Consider the following 15,741-nt stretch of genomic DNA (forward strand, 5'->3'; position numbering starts at 1 on the left):
TCCGAACTCGAACTGAATTTGATGTTAAATCAATCTAAAAATAACTCAAACCCGACCTAATTCGAGTCGAACAACTAATTAATTTAACACGATCTATATCGATTTGACATGATCTGATAAGGTACGATTGAAATCTGAACTATTACCTCATTTCACATTCCTAATTATTATTGCATATCATATAAAATAGTGAAAATTATTCTCCCGCAGCTAAAGAATCACCTGCCTATATATCCAGTTCTACAAGATAAGGGCAAGAACAACCCACTAAAAGACACAACACTCCATAACTTTTGTCAAAAAACTCTTGTTCTTTTGGGAGTATACCTCTCATCTCGGTGGAGTTTTCCTATTTCAAAGTTGTGATTTTTTAAATATATTAAAATTTATTGGTTGAGAGGAGGCTCTCTAAACTCCACAGTTCTGCATTGTTAGCTAGCTTCTTCACCTCTTCCTCTCAGGGTATTTCTTTGTTAAAACCAAAGTTTCGTTTGGTTCGTGATGTGGGTCTTCGTTGTCTTGAGCTCTTGTAACTCCTTTAAGGTGTATACATTAACTTCCCATCTTCGTTTATTCCATTTGCATGTCTTTGACTTGTAGCTTTTATATGTACGTTTTCAGTTTGTTGCTGCTTCTTGTTCTTCAAAGTTATCGAGGAAAGGTGATCTATTTGGATAAGTCAATGGCGAGTGGCTTCCAAAGAATGTTGAATCGTCATGTCCTCAACTTCTTGATCTGATTCCACAAGAGAGAGAGTGGCATCATGTGAAGAAGACGGAAGATGGATCTTCACCAGAGAGAAGCTGGAACTGAGGCTTGGTCTTCGTCCCCAGGTGAAGACAACTGGTCCGATGACTCTTTACTCTCACTCGGCTACTTCCCTTCTTCAAGAGCAATGGAAAACAAACACACAAGTTCCATGTCCGGAGGATCACCCTGTTGGGTCAGTTTTGTCCACTCCATGGACCAAAACCACCACCAACAGCAGACAAAGACTTCTTCATTTCACCAGTTCTCATCAACAACTGGCCCACCACATAGCTCGCCTGTTATGGCAAAGGAATCTTCACAGCCCTGCTGCCATAGCACAGCGTTAGACCTGCAGGATGCTGAGAGAAAAGCATTTAAAACTCCTGCAAATACAGCTGTGCCTCTCAATACTTCTCAGAAAAGGTACTCCAGTGCATCTCTCTCTCTCTCTCCTCTCTCTCTCTCTCTCTCCGTTTCTCTGCATATCTTTAAAAAAAATTTGCCTTTTGATTTTTTGACAGAGGATATTCACTACAAGTCACAAGTGTGTTTTTACATAGCTTGATGTTTGTGTGGTCCATCACCCCATGCATGTTGTTCTTTTCACTTGTTTTTTGATTCAGTTCTTTTATGTTTCTCAGGTTTAAACCTGAATCTGATTTTGGCTTTCACATGTTACTTTTTTTTGTTCTAATTATGTTCATGAAAACCAGAACTGCTCCTGGATCAGTTGTGGGTTGGCCTCCGATTCGTTCCATAAGGAAGAATCTTGCAAGTAACAGTTGTTCAAAACTAGCTTCTGAATCACCAAGTGTGGACCCTCCTCACAAGGTGGCTAACGAAAAACCAGGAGCTGAACCTAATGGCAAAACCCTGTTTGTGAAAATCAACATGGATGGTGTTCCTATAGGAAGGAAAGTGGATCTCAAAGCCTATGATAGCTATGAAAAGTTGTCTACTGCTGTGGATGAACTCTTCAGAGGCCTCCTTGCTGGTAAATTTATTTTCACATGTATTAGTTGAATCGGCCATGAAAATTTTGTTTTGTTCTTTGTTTAATATGGCATCTACATCATAAACTTATCAGGTTTCATAGTATTAGAAGCTTTTGTAATGGCAATAGTGACATATCCGTTCACATCAGTGTTAGTTTTCAACTGTTTAGGTGATGAAGTGGGGGACGGATTTGCATATTTCAAGGGCCAAGGCTTTGGACTCATCTGCTTGTTCTTATTGCAATTAAGCACTTAGGCTATCCTAATGTGATCTTAGTTGACAGATATGGTTTTTATCTCATCCGTTTGTCTTTTTCTTCGAACCGTGTAGCTCAAAGAGATTCCTCTGCTGGTGGAATGGTGAACAAGCAAGAGAGAGAGAAAGCGATTTCGGGCGAATTGGACGGGAGTGGGGAATATACGCTTGTTTATGAGGATGATGAAGGAGACAGTATGCTTGTTGGGGATGTCCCATGGCAGTAAGCATCTTTCATCACTGTTGATCATGCAATTTGAGATTATACTATACCTTATTATATTCCCAATATCAGTGACTGAGAATATAGTAGTAGAATACCCCTTTTTTTAATCTTTTGTCTTCTAGTTTCCCCCGGAAAAACAGCATTAGATTCCTTCTATCCTAAACAAAATCATGCATGCTTTCTTTAATCTTGGCATATCCTTTCCTAATGTATGCATTATCAAGATACGACAAGAAACCGGTTCTTTTTGAGTTTGTTTATTTAATAGTATGCTGTTGCACTATCTGGTTTTTGTATTGGATTTGCAGTATGTTTGTGTCGACGGTGAAGAGGCTGCGCGCATTGAAGAGCTCCGAGCTATCTACACTTAGCCGTGAGTGATGGTTAATTATTGTTTCTTTTTCATTGTTCATGAGGCCAACATTGATGTTTGTTGTTGTTTTACAGTTGGGAGCAACAAGCAAGGGAAGATGAAGGGTTGAATCATTTGGACACCGTTTTCTTTTCTCCATCAATGTTGGAAAAGAAAGAGACCTTTGAATCATGTTTATTATACTGTTTTGACAAATTTTCTGCCCCATTTCGCTATGTAACTTGTTGTGGTCAACAGTATATATATATATATATATATATAAGTCGTTTTATATGTAAGTTTTGATGTGTTTCCCCCGTAGCTTAAACGTCAATGGCATTTGGTGCGTAACAATGCTTGATATATGTAATTATGTATATTTTGTGTTTGGTACTTCATATCTCGGGATGGTAAAAACCCCACAATTGTTCTTATTTTGGGCATTAATTAAATTGAATAAGCAATTATTATTGAGAAAAATTAAATTAACTGACACGATTAAATAATGTATTAATAATAATTTGAAGCAGGTGAAAATTGAGAGAAGGATGGGCTGTAAAGTTGAAACCGTTACCTTTTTGTGTATGATTCCATTGATGCTTCACGGGAACCGAGAAATAGTGTCCAAATTGAAATCGTCCTGCTGGGTTTGGATTAGCCAAGGGGTAGAGGTATCAATTGATAACATATAATATGTTAATTAATTTTTTCTTCTTCAAAGTGACCGGAGGCGAGCCAAAAATAAAAAGAAGATTCCCCTTTTTGGTTCAAAGTGAGAGAGGAAACACCCCACAAGAGGGTAATTGTATTCCCTTTTAGGCCCCATGGAGGCATTTCATTATCGACCATTGATCCACCAAAACACTTGTCAAGCAGATATGGTTAGAATAATTTGGAGTCCAAGCTCAATGAATCTTTTGAGGAAATTGTGCTTCCCAAAAAGGAGAAACAAAGAGGGTTGAAGGGTCATTATCGTTGAGAGCTGCCTAACTTTGGGCCCTAATAATACAACTGCTCGCCTCTAATTCCTTTGGAGATGTCGAGAGTTTATCACTTGATTTTTAAACATTATGTTATAATTTTAATATAATAATTGAGGATAAGAATATGATTTATTTTAAAAATGATTTTTACGGATAAAATAAAAAAATTTAAGGTTAAATTAAAAAAATAATTTTAAATAATTTTAGATATCGACGTTCACGTATGAGATGAAAAACCACTTCTCTATTATTTTATTTTCTATTAAATATTTTTTTTGTGTTTTACTAGACATTTAAAGAAAAAAAATTCTTTACAAGGTAAAGGTAAACAAAGGACATCAGATCGCATTCCAATATGCTCTTCAAAGCTTAAGTAATTAAACATGAGAAAAGAAACAAATATATTATTAAAAAATATAATAGTCTAATTTGATCATTAATTAAAATTGAATTATTAAATAGTATCATATGAACATATCATAAAAAATATAAAAAATAATTAAAATATATCACAACATAAAAATAATATCGACATATTTCCACCCTTGAATGTACTCCATGCATGAATCTCTAAGGATTGTGTCACTGGGGACTTCATAATCACAGGTAGGCACGTCTCAAAACATGTGGAGACTCTACATTACTTAGTTTACGTTACTTTTAAGATAAGATCTTTAAAATTTTATAATAAATGAAATTGTAAAATATTAAAATTTATCATATTACGATTGTTTCTCATGAAATAAAAAATTCAACTATGAAATTAAAACAATTTCATAAATTCTACAGTCGTGACATTTTATTTAAAAACGACATCCTTTTAATATTTTTAAAAGTAAAATTATGACGTTTCTTTTAAAAATAAGATCAAGATTTATGACGTAGGGATGTACTGATCAAAAACATGCAACGTAAATTCATCCTCATAATAGTCAGCAATCAACCATGGATGAGCTTATCCAATTGCTAGTTTTTTTAAACCATCTTAAGCTTGGGTTAGCCATATGCCTTTTGGGTCTAAAGTAGTACGTAAAATCAGTCAATAATTATGCCCTCGAATTCCATAAGTTAAATTCTGAACTTATTTTTTTTATATACGTTTTTCGAGGTTATCTCTCTTAACAAAGTCGTTTTGACGTGTTACCACTATCGAATACTTGTTGATAATTAAAACAATTTGGTAATAGCTTGTTTCTCTCGCATGTACATGCAGTTCATAATCTTCGTCTTTGTGAAGGACCAAATCAACAGATCCATATCAAAACCAGATACTTCAAGCCTAAATTAAATATCAAAACAAACATAAGCATGATACAACGTGATACTACCAAAAGAAAGAGAGAGAAAAACCATCAAATATTTTAATAAATTGAAGCCAAATAAATCCCATAAATTCTTTTTTCCTGCTCCTGATAATTTAATAATAAATCAAGATATTAAAATAGGGATAAAACTACAAACATGTTAGAACATGCAAGCTTATAACAGTTATTACCTTCTTTCGCTGCCTGGCTTCACCCTGTGTGCCATTTACATATGTAAGCCGTATAGTATGAAAAACTATAGGACATATATGGGGCTGTGTTTTCACCGTATGCTCCGCTGAACCCGGCGTCGGCGGTGGGATTTGCAGAAAGAAAAGCTCGATGAGTTCCCATTGAAAGGGTGAAAGCTTTCCAGGCTCTGTGTTCTCTTGTATTTGCGAGTTTATCCCATTCCTTTTTATATTTTTCTCTTCTTTATATAACATGTTACTGTTAGTATTATATAAATATATGTAGTATAGTTTTCCCAGCTGTCTCCTGGGGAGAAAACAAGTTACGTAATGGTGGGGTTTTGGGAAGTTAGGTTTTTTTATTAGGTTAAAGCCACAGTAATGAGCTTGGACAATGATCTCCTGCTACAAACTTTATTATATTAATGAAGAAAGTGAAAGAACCTTAACATATACATTTCACGTAACTACTAGTATTTTATAAAATTAAAGTTGGAATCTTATTATTTATAAATAATTCAATGAAAAAACATGTTAAAATTGAAGCAAAATGATGATAAAAGAGATTTGTTATTTGCTTTTAATTTATCATCTTATCCCGTATACATGAAGACTTGGTCGACCATTCCGAGTGGTCCTTGTACGTAGATTCTCTTTGCACAGACTGAAATTTGTGGTTGGTTTATGCTTTTTTGAAAATTTAAACTCCTCTCTTTTGGACTATATACCTTTCAAATTAAATATTAATTTCAATTAGAATGAATAGGGTATATGATTTGAGTAGTATATCAGGGATGATTGAATGATATTGGGATGGGATCGCATAAAGTTTTAAACTAATATATAATTATATTTTTTATTAATAATTAATTCCGTACTCTTAAATTTTTTAATTTAATATCTTTAAAATTTTAATAAATTTATAAATGGCCATCCATAGTATAAAACCGCGTAGAAATTAAAAAGTTTCAAAGCTGCTATAATACATAGAAGATGTAGTGGTGAGTGGGAATTCAGCATGGATATCATTAGGCATTGGACTCCAGCAAAAGGGAAGGGAGAAGGGCAAGTGAAGGCAAATGGGCAGCCTCCACTCATTTTTTAAAGTTCTACTCTTGGTCAAAATGTAATCAATATGCCAAGCCTCCATCCTCTTGTGTTGTTCTTTTCTACCTTCATTTATATTTCATAAAACACTTGGTATTTGATTCATATTTAGATTAAATCACTTGGGTTAATTAGGTTTAATTGACTATTTATTCACCTCAAGCTTAGGTTTAGAAATAATTAGGGTGGGATAAATTCTTTTACAAATACCCTAATGGTAGGGGCGAGTGACCTATAACACTCTCATCTCTACCCAATAATCTTCATTTTTCTTCAGCTTCCCTACTCTCCTATCCTTACAACTCTTCGTTATAGGATGAACTATCTCAAACACCACATGTTATCGTATATATGTTTCAATTTTCGATTATATTGAACGAATAAAAAATCTAATCTATAAAATTCAAACATATTAGACGTTATCAGTGGTGGATCCACCTTAGTTTAGGGTGCACGAGCTCACTTTGAAATCTTTGGTCAATTATATTTATTAATAATGCACACTTTGAAATTTATTGTTTACTCATGCAAAACGTATATGTCATAGATAGGTGTCCACCTTCAAAGGGAAAAAGAGAAGATACACAACAGTATTTTCTTTCTATATTTCAAGATGACATGATTCAAAGTTTGATTCTTCTATACTTGTCGGACGGACCACTGTCCTCTTCTGCCAATATCAACAATGTCGTTTTCTTACTAAGGTCTCCTCCACTTGTACATATATTTATAACACCAATATTTTGACCTCAATTTCAACCATGTCCAACAAAATTGAGCAGGTCACACTGCCTCATTAAATGTATCTTCGTTCATAATTCAGTTTAGAACCTTCTAATTGCACTTCCTTATTGTTTCCACTAATTAAATTTAGTTTAATACTATAATATAACACATGTTAGACCAAATATATCGATACGAGTATCAAATTTAAGATGTAATCATACTAAATCAAAGAAAATAAATAAATTATGTGCGAGGCGCACGCAATTATTGCTGTGGCGCAGCATTAGCCACTTTTGAACCACCAGAAGGAAACACAAATGGTGAATAACAATTTGCCAAGAATTTCTCAAAAATGACTTTTGGGAAAGAAAAAAGAAATTGCAGAAGCAGTTCTTAGTCATCCCTTCCGTGATACCGTGAATGGGAAGCTGCAAGAATAGCAGCTCCAATGCCAGAACCATCAGTTGAAAGCTGAAGCGCAATGGTTTCGGACACCTCTTCTCCGAGCAATTCGTTTAGGCACTTCTCCAAGCACTTACGGTATTTCGTATAGTGTTCGTATAGTCCGCCGTCCATGCCTACTACTGTCCTTTGTTTCTCCCCGTCCTTGATCGTATCCCTTCCCATTTTCCTCAGAATACTTAGTATCCCGGCAGCTGCAAGACGTGCCCCGCGTGTCGCAACAATGTTGCAAATCTGGACAATTACTTTTCTCATCTGCAGGGAGGTACTTGATATCTGCAATACAAAACGTATAAACAAGAGTTTGCCAATGATACACTTCAGTAACCAAGTCTCAATGATCAAGAATAAGATTCGGACAATTTTCTCACAATTAAAGTATACCTCGAAAAGTTCTTTAAAGCGATCAGCTACCACTTTGAGGTCAGGGGAAGTGTCTTGATGCATGGCAGAAATGGCTGGTGTTCTGCAAGTTAACAAGGATTGAATGTTACGAGATAGCAGATCTTGAACACAATACGAAAGTAGACAACCGGTGGCAATTATTAACTATGTTACTTGAACTCTATATTTTTTCGTAACATAGTGTAAAATGAAATCAGACGTGCCACTAAGGATAAGAGGATGTGCTGATTGGCAATCCTAAGTTCGAGCGATATAGTGCTTTTCTTTCGCATCTGATGCAAAAGTTGTAACTGAAAATTTTTCAATCAAAATTTGCATCTGATGAAACAAATCCTTAAAGAAGCCTGAAGAAATTACCCCAATGTGAATGGCACTTTAAGTTTCGGTGGAACCGTGTCACCGAAAAATGCAGCTTCCTGAGCCATCCAACATAGGACCCTGCGGACGATTTCTCCCAAATACATACCAGACAATACCTTCTCATAAATCTGTGGCAAATCAAAGGAATATAAGGAGAACGATTATTGTTAAAGAGAAGGCAAACTCTAAACGAACCATGGAAGCACGAAGTTACGAACTTACCTGCTCACCGGGGTTTAAACTCTCAGCATCCATTTCAAGATCATATTCTGATAATGGAAGATGTGCTGACTTGAAGTTACCCCACTCCATATTAATAACCTTCAGAGAAATACCAATACCGACTTAAGTTTTCATCCTACACCTAAATAAACAGTCATGAACTTATATGAACATCAAAAAAGAAAGAAATGATCTCGAAGCTATAGAATGTTCAGTAATAGCAATTAAAGAACAGCTAACCATCTCTCCAGATCTGGGTAGTGGACCGTGCCATTTTGGAATCGCATTTGCACGTTCAACATATGCTGCATTTGATCCAGTACCAAGGATCACAGCAGCAACAGCATCATTGTTAACAAACCGAGCTCCAGCTAGTGTCCCAACAGTATCATTGACCTGGTAGAGTAAAAACAATGAAAAACATTCACATTTCGGTTTCGAGTATACAAAGGTACATAACATAAGCCTACCAAAGCTGAAACACGCATGTCAAGGCCGTGTCTTTCCATGGCTTCAGTCAATTCTGCTACCACATCTCGGCCAACCTGCCAATTCACCATTAAAGGATAAAAATGGAACCCAAAGAGCAGTGTAGTGCATTAAAGTGATACGTATGATTTCTTTTAAAAATCGAACACTTTTAAGCTTCCCAAAACATGAATCCATAACAAGCATGAAAAGAGAGAGTGAGCAATTAGAACTGACAGCATCGTTTATGGAGAAGCCTTTTGTCCACTTAAGAAGTGTGCCGGAAGCAATGGATGTTTGCATCACAGGGAACGAGAAGGTAAAACCAAGCTCCCTAGGCCTACCAGGATTTGGTTCATAATCCGAGCTTTCCTGGGATACGAATTTAGCAAGTTCTGCTACAATAAAATCGAATAATGCCTGAAATCAACAAGATCACCTATCAGACATGAGAGACCTCCTTATTATGCATCAACATGTTTCCCATCATTTATTGAAAAGCTGAAGTACTTACATTCGATGTCCCTGACATCAGATTCGGAGGAATCGAAACCTCCACAAACTGTTGATTGAGGATACCACGACCCCTCCCTCCCAATTGCAGTCGTAACACACGGAAATTAGTTCCACCAAGATCCAAAGCATAAAACAATCCCTTCTCTCGCCTGATTTTGGATAAGAACAATGCATTACAATCTCAACCAAAGTCCCAATTGGACAATGGACACAATCGTATTATAATCGATCTCCGGTTAGTTCCTAACAAGACATTAGTGATTCGAAATCGATACATACGTATTCGTGTTTAACATATCACTTAAATCCTTACATAAACACAAGCAATATATGAATGGACATTGATCTTTAATGCATAGAATCCGATCAACAACAAATACATACGTATTCATGTTTTATAAAGGAAGGAAAGGGATCGAAAATACCCAGTGGGCAAATTGTCGACATAGCTGATGAGCATTTTGAGTTTGCTGCCACCTTCAGAGGCGAGGCCGGCATGCATCTCTACGATCATGGCATCGGACACTTGTTTCAGCCTGGAAACCGGGGTGGCGCATTTTTCTTCAAAATCTCTCACTATCTCCATTACTTTCACCCATTTCCCAGATTTCTTCATTCTCCGATGAACCACCACGGCTGCGGCCGCTGCCACAGCCACCCCACATACCACCGCAATTCCAACTGCAATCTTCCCCATTTTCCCACCTAAAAAATAGTTTATAATCCAAAAAAACAAGAAAAAGAAAGAACTTGCAAAATCAAAGGAACGTTTTTTGTGTGGTTTAATAAGTAATAACCAAATCAGTGAATGTAGATAAGAGTTTGGTGGCTATGAAAATATAAATCAAATCAAAAGCAAAGATGTTGGTTTTCAATGTAAGCAATGGTGGGTTCATTCAGGTGAAGACATATTCTTGCTTTCAACTGCAATAACAGAACCAAAATGTCTGTTTTGGAGGAGTTTAATAATAGAAAATATATTAAAAGAGCAATCTCTTGTATTTTAGGAAAGAAACAAATCCTTTTTAGAAGGATCTGAGGAAAGAACGACATCAAATGATTTGGAGCACAAAAACTAACTGAAAAAATCAAATTACCTATGACGATGTAAGTTGTTTTGGGTGTGTAGCAAGCAAAGAGGTCATTAACACACACGTGTCCGTAAAGACACAAGCTAAAGTTCAATGCTTACTTTATTAACTTCATCACAGGTTAGCTTTGGTGGGTCTCATTTCATCATATTAGATTATTAGTAGGGTAAATTCCAAATGTGATCACTCAAGTTTTTTAAAATTCTATTTTAGTCACTAAATTTTAAAAATTTCAATTTATTTATTTAACTTTTGATTTACTTCTAATTTAACCACTCAAACGTTAAATAAAAAAATAGAATGGTCAATGACAGTCATGTACTTATGTGGACTGATTTTTGTTGACAACATATCCATATTATTTTTTTATTTTATCTTCTTCTTCTAAATGTGAAAGTTTATAGTTTAATTTATGTGACACTGAAATCACAATTATTCAATATATTTCATACACAAATTTAAAACCGTTGGACGAATGAAAACATATGACTAAGATTAATTTATTTTTTTTCATTAAATATCTTCACATTTCCTACTTTTAATCATTTCAAAAGCTTCCAGAAGAATTTCCCAAATCTTCATCCCTAAGAGCCTTATGACCCATTGAAGAATTACCTGTCACCGAGGCCTCAATTCCTGAGGTACAATCCTGATAGGCGAGAAGATATCTTTTTACGCCTTGAAATGAAGGACAAAGAAGATTAGGTCTGATGGAGTTGACACTGTTTCTAGTGACCATTCTTCTTTGGCATCTTCTTCTTCACAAGAAGATGAAGAATTCGGAGACGTAGGTGAGAGTCTTTTGGAGGAAGAAGAGGTAGAGGAGGAAGAAGCATGGAGTTTCAAAGGAATGTTGAAGTATTTCCTCTTGTCCGTTGTGATATTACTAACTACATCATATATTTCCTCCATAAATTCCCCAGTCCCTGCTCCAGCTTTTGAGGCCCCTGCACTTTGTTTTCAAAACTTTGGAATATCTGAAGGTTTTGAGATTGGATATAAGTTCTTTGACGAAAAGCAAGAGCAGTTGGGTTTATTGAGTACCCAAAGTATGGTAGATGAGGTAGCTGAGGAAGAAATGACATAAAATGCTAACATGGGACACGTAGTTAGCTTGGAGCTAGAGGATACAATTGTTGAATCTGAAGAGATGGTTGAAGAAGCTTCTGAGGAATTTGCTGAGAACATTGAGTTGCAAGAGATCGAAGAAACTCAGGATGTAATTGATGACGAAATGGTTGGGGATTTTGAACAACTGCAAACTGATGAAGAGATTGAATTCTTACAAGTTGATCAACAGGCAAGTCTTTTGTCTCAAGGAACAGAATCATCAGAGGAAATAAGGGAGGTTCCAATGGAGGCAGATGAAGATAATCACAAGGAAAACAGTGATGCTGACATGGTTCAAGTCCTAATCATGCGAATCAGAAGTGCAGTCAGTATGCTAGAGAAGTGGGGAAATCCCTTGCTCTCAAATTTCAACAAGTGGATCCACTGAAAGGGCACAACCAGCAAATAGGAACTGAAATGTTTCTCAAACTTGTATTTGGCGTTTTAGCATTTGCAGCCATTGTTGCATCTTTTGTACTCGGCTCTAACATTAGCAGAAAGGGAATGGAATCAAATCAATCTTCTCTTGTGGATAAGCTTTCGGCAGAACCAGTCGTGAAGGAGAAGCCAAGTTTACCGCTTCCTGTTGAAAGAGATGAGCCAAAAAGGCTAGTCATTTCCAACACCTTGCCATTGACTCTTGCTGTGGAGAGTCCGGCCCCTTCAGTTGAGTTGCTGGCTGAGTTCGAGATCAGCGGAATAACTAGATCACTTAAGAGTTCTGCTATAAAAAGCAGAATGAAAGATGGAGTGAGCAGCTATTCTCATTTTTCAGGAAAGGATTTGACCAGCAAGGATCAACAAGGATCCTCAGAGTTCTCCGCAGTGAACTCCAATTCATCTGAAAGATCGACACCGACTACCAAGAAGAAAAATTTAGGGAAAGAGTTGGGGAGCAATGACATGGTATTTGGGAGGAACGATGAGGTGATAACTCCGCTGAGGCGATCAGCCAGGATCCGAAATCGTGCAGATGTTGTACCTCCATGAAGAGGCATTGAAGAGTAGAAATTAGAAAATTTTGGGCATTATCCGAAACAGCTTCTCTGTTGTTTCATGATCCAGAAAACTAATGTAGAATTAGAATTGTCTGTCTTGGCTGACTTATTGTGTTCTGTTCTAATCTAGTCGGAAATTATCATTGTAAGACGAAATTGTTGGTTTATTATCTTCCTAAACATCATCTAAGAACATCGATGCTCAACTTCTTTCTTCATCGTTTTACCCGAAAGAACATCGCTGTTCAATCTTGATTCGATGTCTTGGCTGTTATGAGCTTTAAAAACACGAGACCGATTACGGCAATGTTATCTTCGTTAGAAACAAAGGTTTACTAAACCCTTATTCTGTTCAAGTAATCACAAGTAGTTTCATTCGACTACTTCATTCTTTTCATTGTTGTTTCTATCATAGTTCTTGTTTCCTATATTTGGATGTTTGGCATTTGGTTAAAGAAACAAAATTATCCATCATGAAGGAGACAAAAACATGTTAAAAGAAGATACAAAAACACGTTATAAAAGAAGACAAAATTATCCATCATAAAGATGTATTAAACAAAATAAAAAAAAAAACCATATACATAAAACAAAACCTAAAAAATGAAAAGGGAAAAACGAAAGAAGAAAAATGAAAGAAGGAATATATTAGATCAATTTGATTAAATTTAATTATTTTTTTAAATATATACTTAATTATTAATTTAACAGAAGCACTCGACAATTAACTAAAAAATGACAGGTTAAATTAGTAAAATTGAATCTGTGGCTAAATACGATTTATTATCCGTATATAGAATTGTTAATATATATGAATTTTGCTGATGTTTTATTTAAAATCTACCCATTAAAATTAATTATTCATTAGTATAATAAAATAAAATATTAAAATTTTTTAAAACCATAAATTTAAATATTAATATTATAAATAGAAATTTAAATTAAAAAATTCTTGCAATAGACATCTATCATATCCTATTCTAATAAAAATACACATAAAATAAAATATAACATATTAGTTTTCTTTTACGCAACAAAAGAAAATTTTATTAATGTATAAACCAGAATCAGCAAATACATCACACAAACAGACGTCATAGTCAAACAACAAATACTGAAACGCAGAGTAATCAACGCAGCCTCTGCAGAACTCCACAAACCCAATACAAATCAAACAAATTCCTCGAACCAAAAGCTCCAAGGCCGCATATCAGAAATCACCATCACACTCCAAACGAAAATCACCCACTTTTGGCTAGCGCAGCTGCAGATTCATAAGCTTCACAATTGATTCATCAACAATTTTACAGATTAAACAAACAAAGCAACAATTTAATTCCATGAAGGAAATCTCTCTTCATATGTAAGGTCATGCTGTGCATTTGGATTGGGACATAAAGTCGACATACTTCTGAACATCATCAAGGGAATAGAGTCGAAGTAAGTCCATGTTATGAAAGGGTTTATACAGCAATGGATGATCTTCATCAACAAGCTCCTTGGGCGTTTCTATAGTTTCCCCACTAAAAGAGAAGAATGCAAGGCTATATCTTTCCTTTTCAGCTTCAGTTGAGATCACACGATGGATTGGAGAGTGAATTCTTCCATTGCTCCATGCCTATACAATTACAATCCAACCATCTGATTAATTTTTAGAAAAGAAAGAGTTTGCAACATTTGAATAATTCATTGATTATTTCACTAACCAGCAAAGCATCGCCGGCCATGACAACGAACGTAGTACCGGAGGGCTCGACGCCGATCCAATCACCGTCCTTTGTTTTAATTTGTAGACCTGCAACTTCATTATCATGAAGTATGGTCATGAAGCTCTTATCAGTGTGATCCGGACATGCATCTATCTCACGTTCATCTTCATGAGGCACCCTATAGTTGATCAGTCGAAGAAGATAATCAGTTGACTCAATGTGGGAATCGTAGTACTTCCCCACACCATAGCTTTCAAAGACCATTCTTTTCACCATTCGATCCAGTTCCGATACCAGCTTCGAGTACGCATGAATGCTTTCACTAATCAACCATTTTTAAACAAAATGTTAGTAAATATCAAGCTGATCAAAATGTAGGGTTTGAAAACTGTATATATTATTTGCACATACCAGAAAGTTTTGTTCCCGTTAGGCCACATGAGATTGGTGAAACTCTGAACCCCTTCAAGAAGGGTGGGATTATCAATGCCCATGCTTTCAGAGAGAGGGATGGAAGGATGTTTAAAGTAACCAAAATAAGGTTTATCAGAAGTGTTCTGAACCTTAATTTCTGTAGGAAGATTGAACAATTGTTGCAAAGAGAGGAAGGCATCATCCTGAAGTTGTAAAGAAACTTTGTCATACGTAGCCATGAAGCACCCGTATTGCTCAAACGCCGCTCGAACGTCCTTGCATTTCGAAATCCAACCGTCACTACCGAGCTTCAAATTCTCATCGAAAAGGTCGATGACGGGTACCTTCATAGCAGCAGATTTCAGGTGAGCCATTATCTGAGCTTAATTTTATGCAGAGAAAGAAATGAGAGTATGTATGTATCTGTTATTGACAATAGGGTTTGAGATGATATTTGTTGCATGTGGATTTGATTTGCTTATATAGACGACGGGGGGGGGGGGGCTTGCATTTGATTACTAATTAATATAATGTAAAGATGGTCTCCCGTTTCCCGGCCGCCGTCCTTGTGTATAGTTTAGTTGGTTAACCGCCAAGGAATGTAGCTGACTTTCTCTCGACTGATTAAAAAGTTAGACAAAATCCCCGCCCAAATGAGAAACTAGATTCCATGATCAACGATTCAACGTATACCAGTTTAGAGCTATTAAAACCGACTTTCGTCATTTTAAATCTAAATTAAAGGGAATCTTTAATCGGATTAATTATGAATCTAAGTTTCTTGATTCAATTCATCCATTTCATATGGATTAAGTTTTTTTAACCTTTTCTTTCTTTGATCCTTGTATGACCTAGGTGTCTAGTTTTTGTATCAATGGTTATAAGAAAATATCATAATTATAATATAGTTTATGTTTACAGTTATACTTGTAAATCTTCATTATAATTCTGAATATTTTCTACTTTTAATAAAACTAGTGGTTTTCTATAAAAAAACCCTAAATTTATTTAAAAGTATTTTACATTTAATTAGAACTATGAAATGACCGTCCAGCTTAGTTGGTAGAGCGCAAGGTTCTTAACCTTGAGGTCGTGG

General features: G+C 35.7%; 3 protein-coding genes and 1 pseudogene across 3 annotated transcripts; 2 read left to right on the top strand and 2 right to left on the bottom strand.

Annotated features, from left to right (window-relative positions):
- Positions 1-681: 681 nt before the first annotated feature.
- On the top strand, positions 682-2,747 carry LOC120169882 (annotated as a pseudogene).
- LOC120169919 lies at positions 2,457-12,681 on the top strand. Its single transcript, XM_039177976.1, has 3 exons — positions 2,457-2,467; positions 11,206-11,211; positions 11,614-12,681. Exon 3 carries the CDS (start codon positions 11,942-11,944, stop codon positions 12,512-12,514), a length of 573 nt encoding a protein of 190 aa, XP_039033907.1. The 5' UTR covers positions 2,457-2,467; positions 11,206-11,211; positions 11,614-11,941; the 3' UTR covers positions 12,515-12,681.
- LOC120169916 (hexokinase-1-like) lies at positions 7,157-10,094 on the bottom strand. Its single transcript, XM_039177974.1, has 9 exons — positions 9,749-10,094; positions 9,322-9,472; positions 9,045-9,227; positions 8,810-8,884; positions 8,580-8,735; positions 8,340-8,438; positions 8,115-8,245; positions 7,737-7,818; positions 7,157-7,628 (listed from the first exon to the last, which is right to left on the bottom strand). Exons 1-9 carry the CDS (start codon positions 10,018-10,020, stop codon positions 7,284-7,286), a joined length of 1,494 nt encoding a protein of 497 aa, XP_039033905.1. The 5' UTR covers positions 10,021-10,094; the 3' UTR covers positions 7,157-7,283.
- A 1,191-nt stretch (positions 12,682-13,872) lies between the features above and the next one.
- On the bottom strand, positions 13,873-15,038 carry LOC120169918 (2-oxoglutarate-dependent dioxygenase AOP3-like). Its single transcript, XM_039177975.1, has 3 exons — positions 14,643-15,038; positions 14,229-14,553; positions 13,873-14,140 (listed from the first exon to the last, which is right to left on the bottom strand). Exons 1-3 carry the CDS (start codon positions 15,017-15,019, stop codon positions 13,892-13,894), a joined length of 951 nt encoding a protein of 316 aa, XP_039033906.1. The 5' UTR covers positions 15,020-15,038; the 3' UTR covers positions 13,873-13,891.
- Between the last annotated feature and the right edge of the window lie 703 nt (positions 15,039-15,741).

The sequence above is a fragment of the Hibiscus syriacus genome, unplaced genomic scaffold (assembly GCF_006381635.1).
Source record: "Hibiscus syriacus cultivar Baekdansim isolate YM2019G1 unplaced genomic scaffold, ASM638163v2 tig00111769_pilon, whole genome shotgun sequence".
NCBI classification, from domain to species: Eukaryota; Viridiplantae; Streptophyta; class Magnoliopsida; order Malvales; family Malvaceae; genus Hibiscus; species Hibiscus syriacus.

What these genes read in the sequence shown, in the direction of transcription:
- LOC120169916 (XM_039177974.1), bottom strand. Translation starts at nt 10,020, where the DNA reads ATGGGGAAGATTGCAGTTGGAATTGCGGTGGTATGTGGGGTGGCTGTG. An exon ending in GTCGACAATTTGCCCACTGG is followed by an intron (nt 9,473 to 9,748) that starts GTATTTTCGATC and finishes ATCCAAAATCAG; the next exon opens with GCGAGAGAAGGGATTGTTTT. An exon ending in GTTTAAACCCCGGTGAGCAG is followed by an intron (nt 8,246 to 8,339) that starts GTAAGTTCGTAA and finishes GATTTGCCACAG; the next exon opens with ATTTATGAGAAGGTATTGTC.
- LOC120169919 (XM_039177976.1), top strand. Translation starts at nt 11,942, where the DNA reads ATGTTTCTCAAACTTGTATTTGGCGTTTTAGCATTTGCAGCCATTGTT.
- LOC120169918 (XM_039177975.1), bottom strand. Translation starts at nt 15,019, where the DNA reads ATGGCTCACCTGAAATCTGCTGCTATGAAGGTACCCGTCATCGACCTT. An exon ending in AACGGGAACAAAACTTTCTG is followed by an intron (nt 14,554 to 14,642) that starts GTATGTGCAAAT and finishes ATGGTTGATTAG; the next exon opens with TGAAAGCATTCATGCGTACT. An exon ending in TGGCCGGCGATGCTTTGCTG is followed by an intron (nt 14,141 to 14,228) that starts GTTAGTGAAATA and finishes GTAATTGTATAG; the next exon opens with GCATGGAGCAATGGAAGAAT.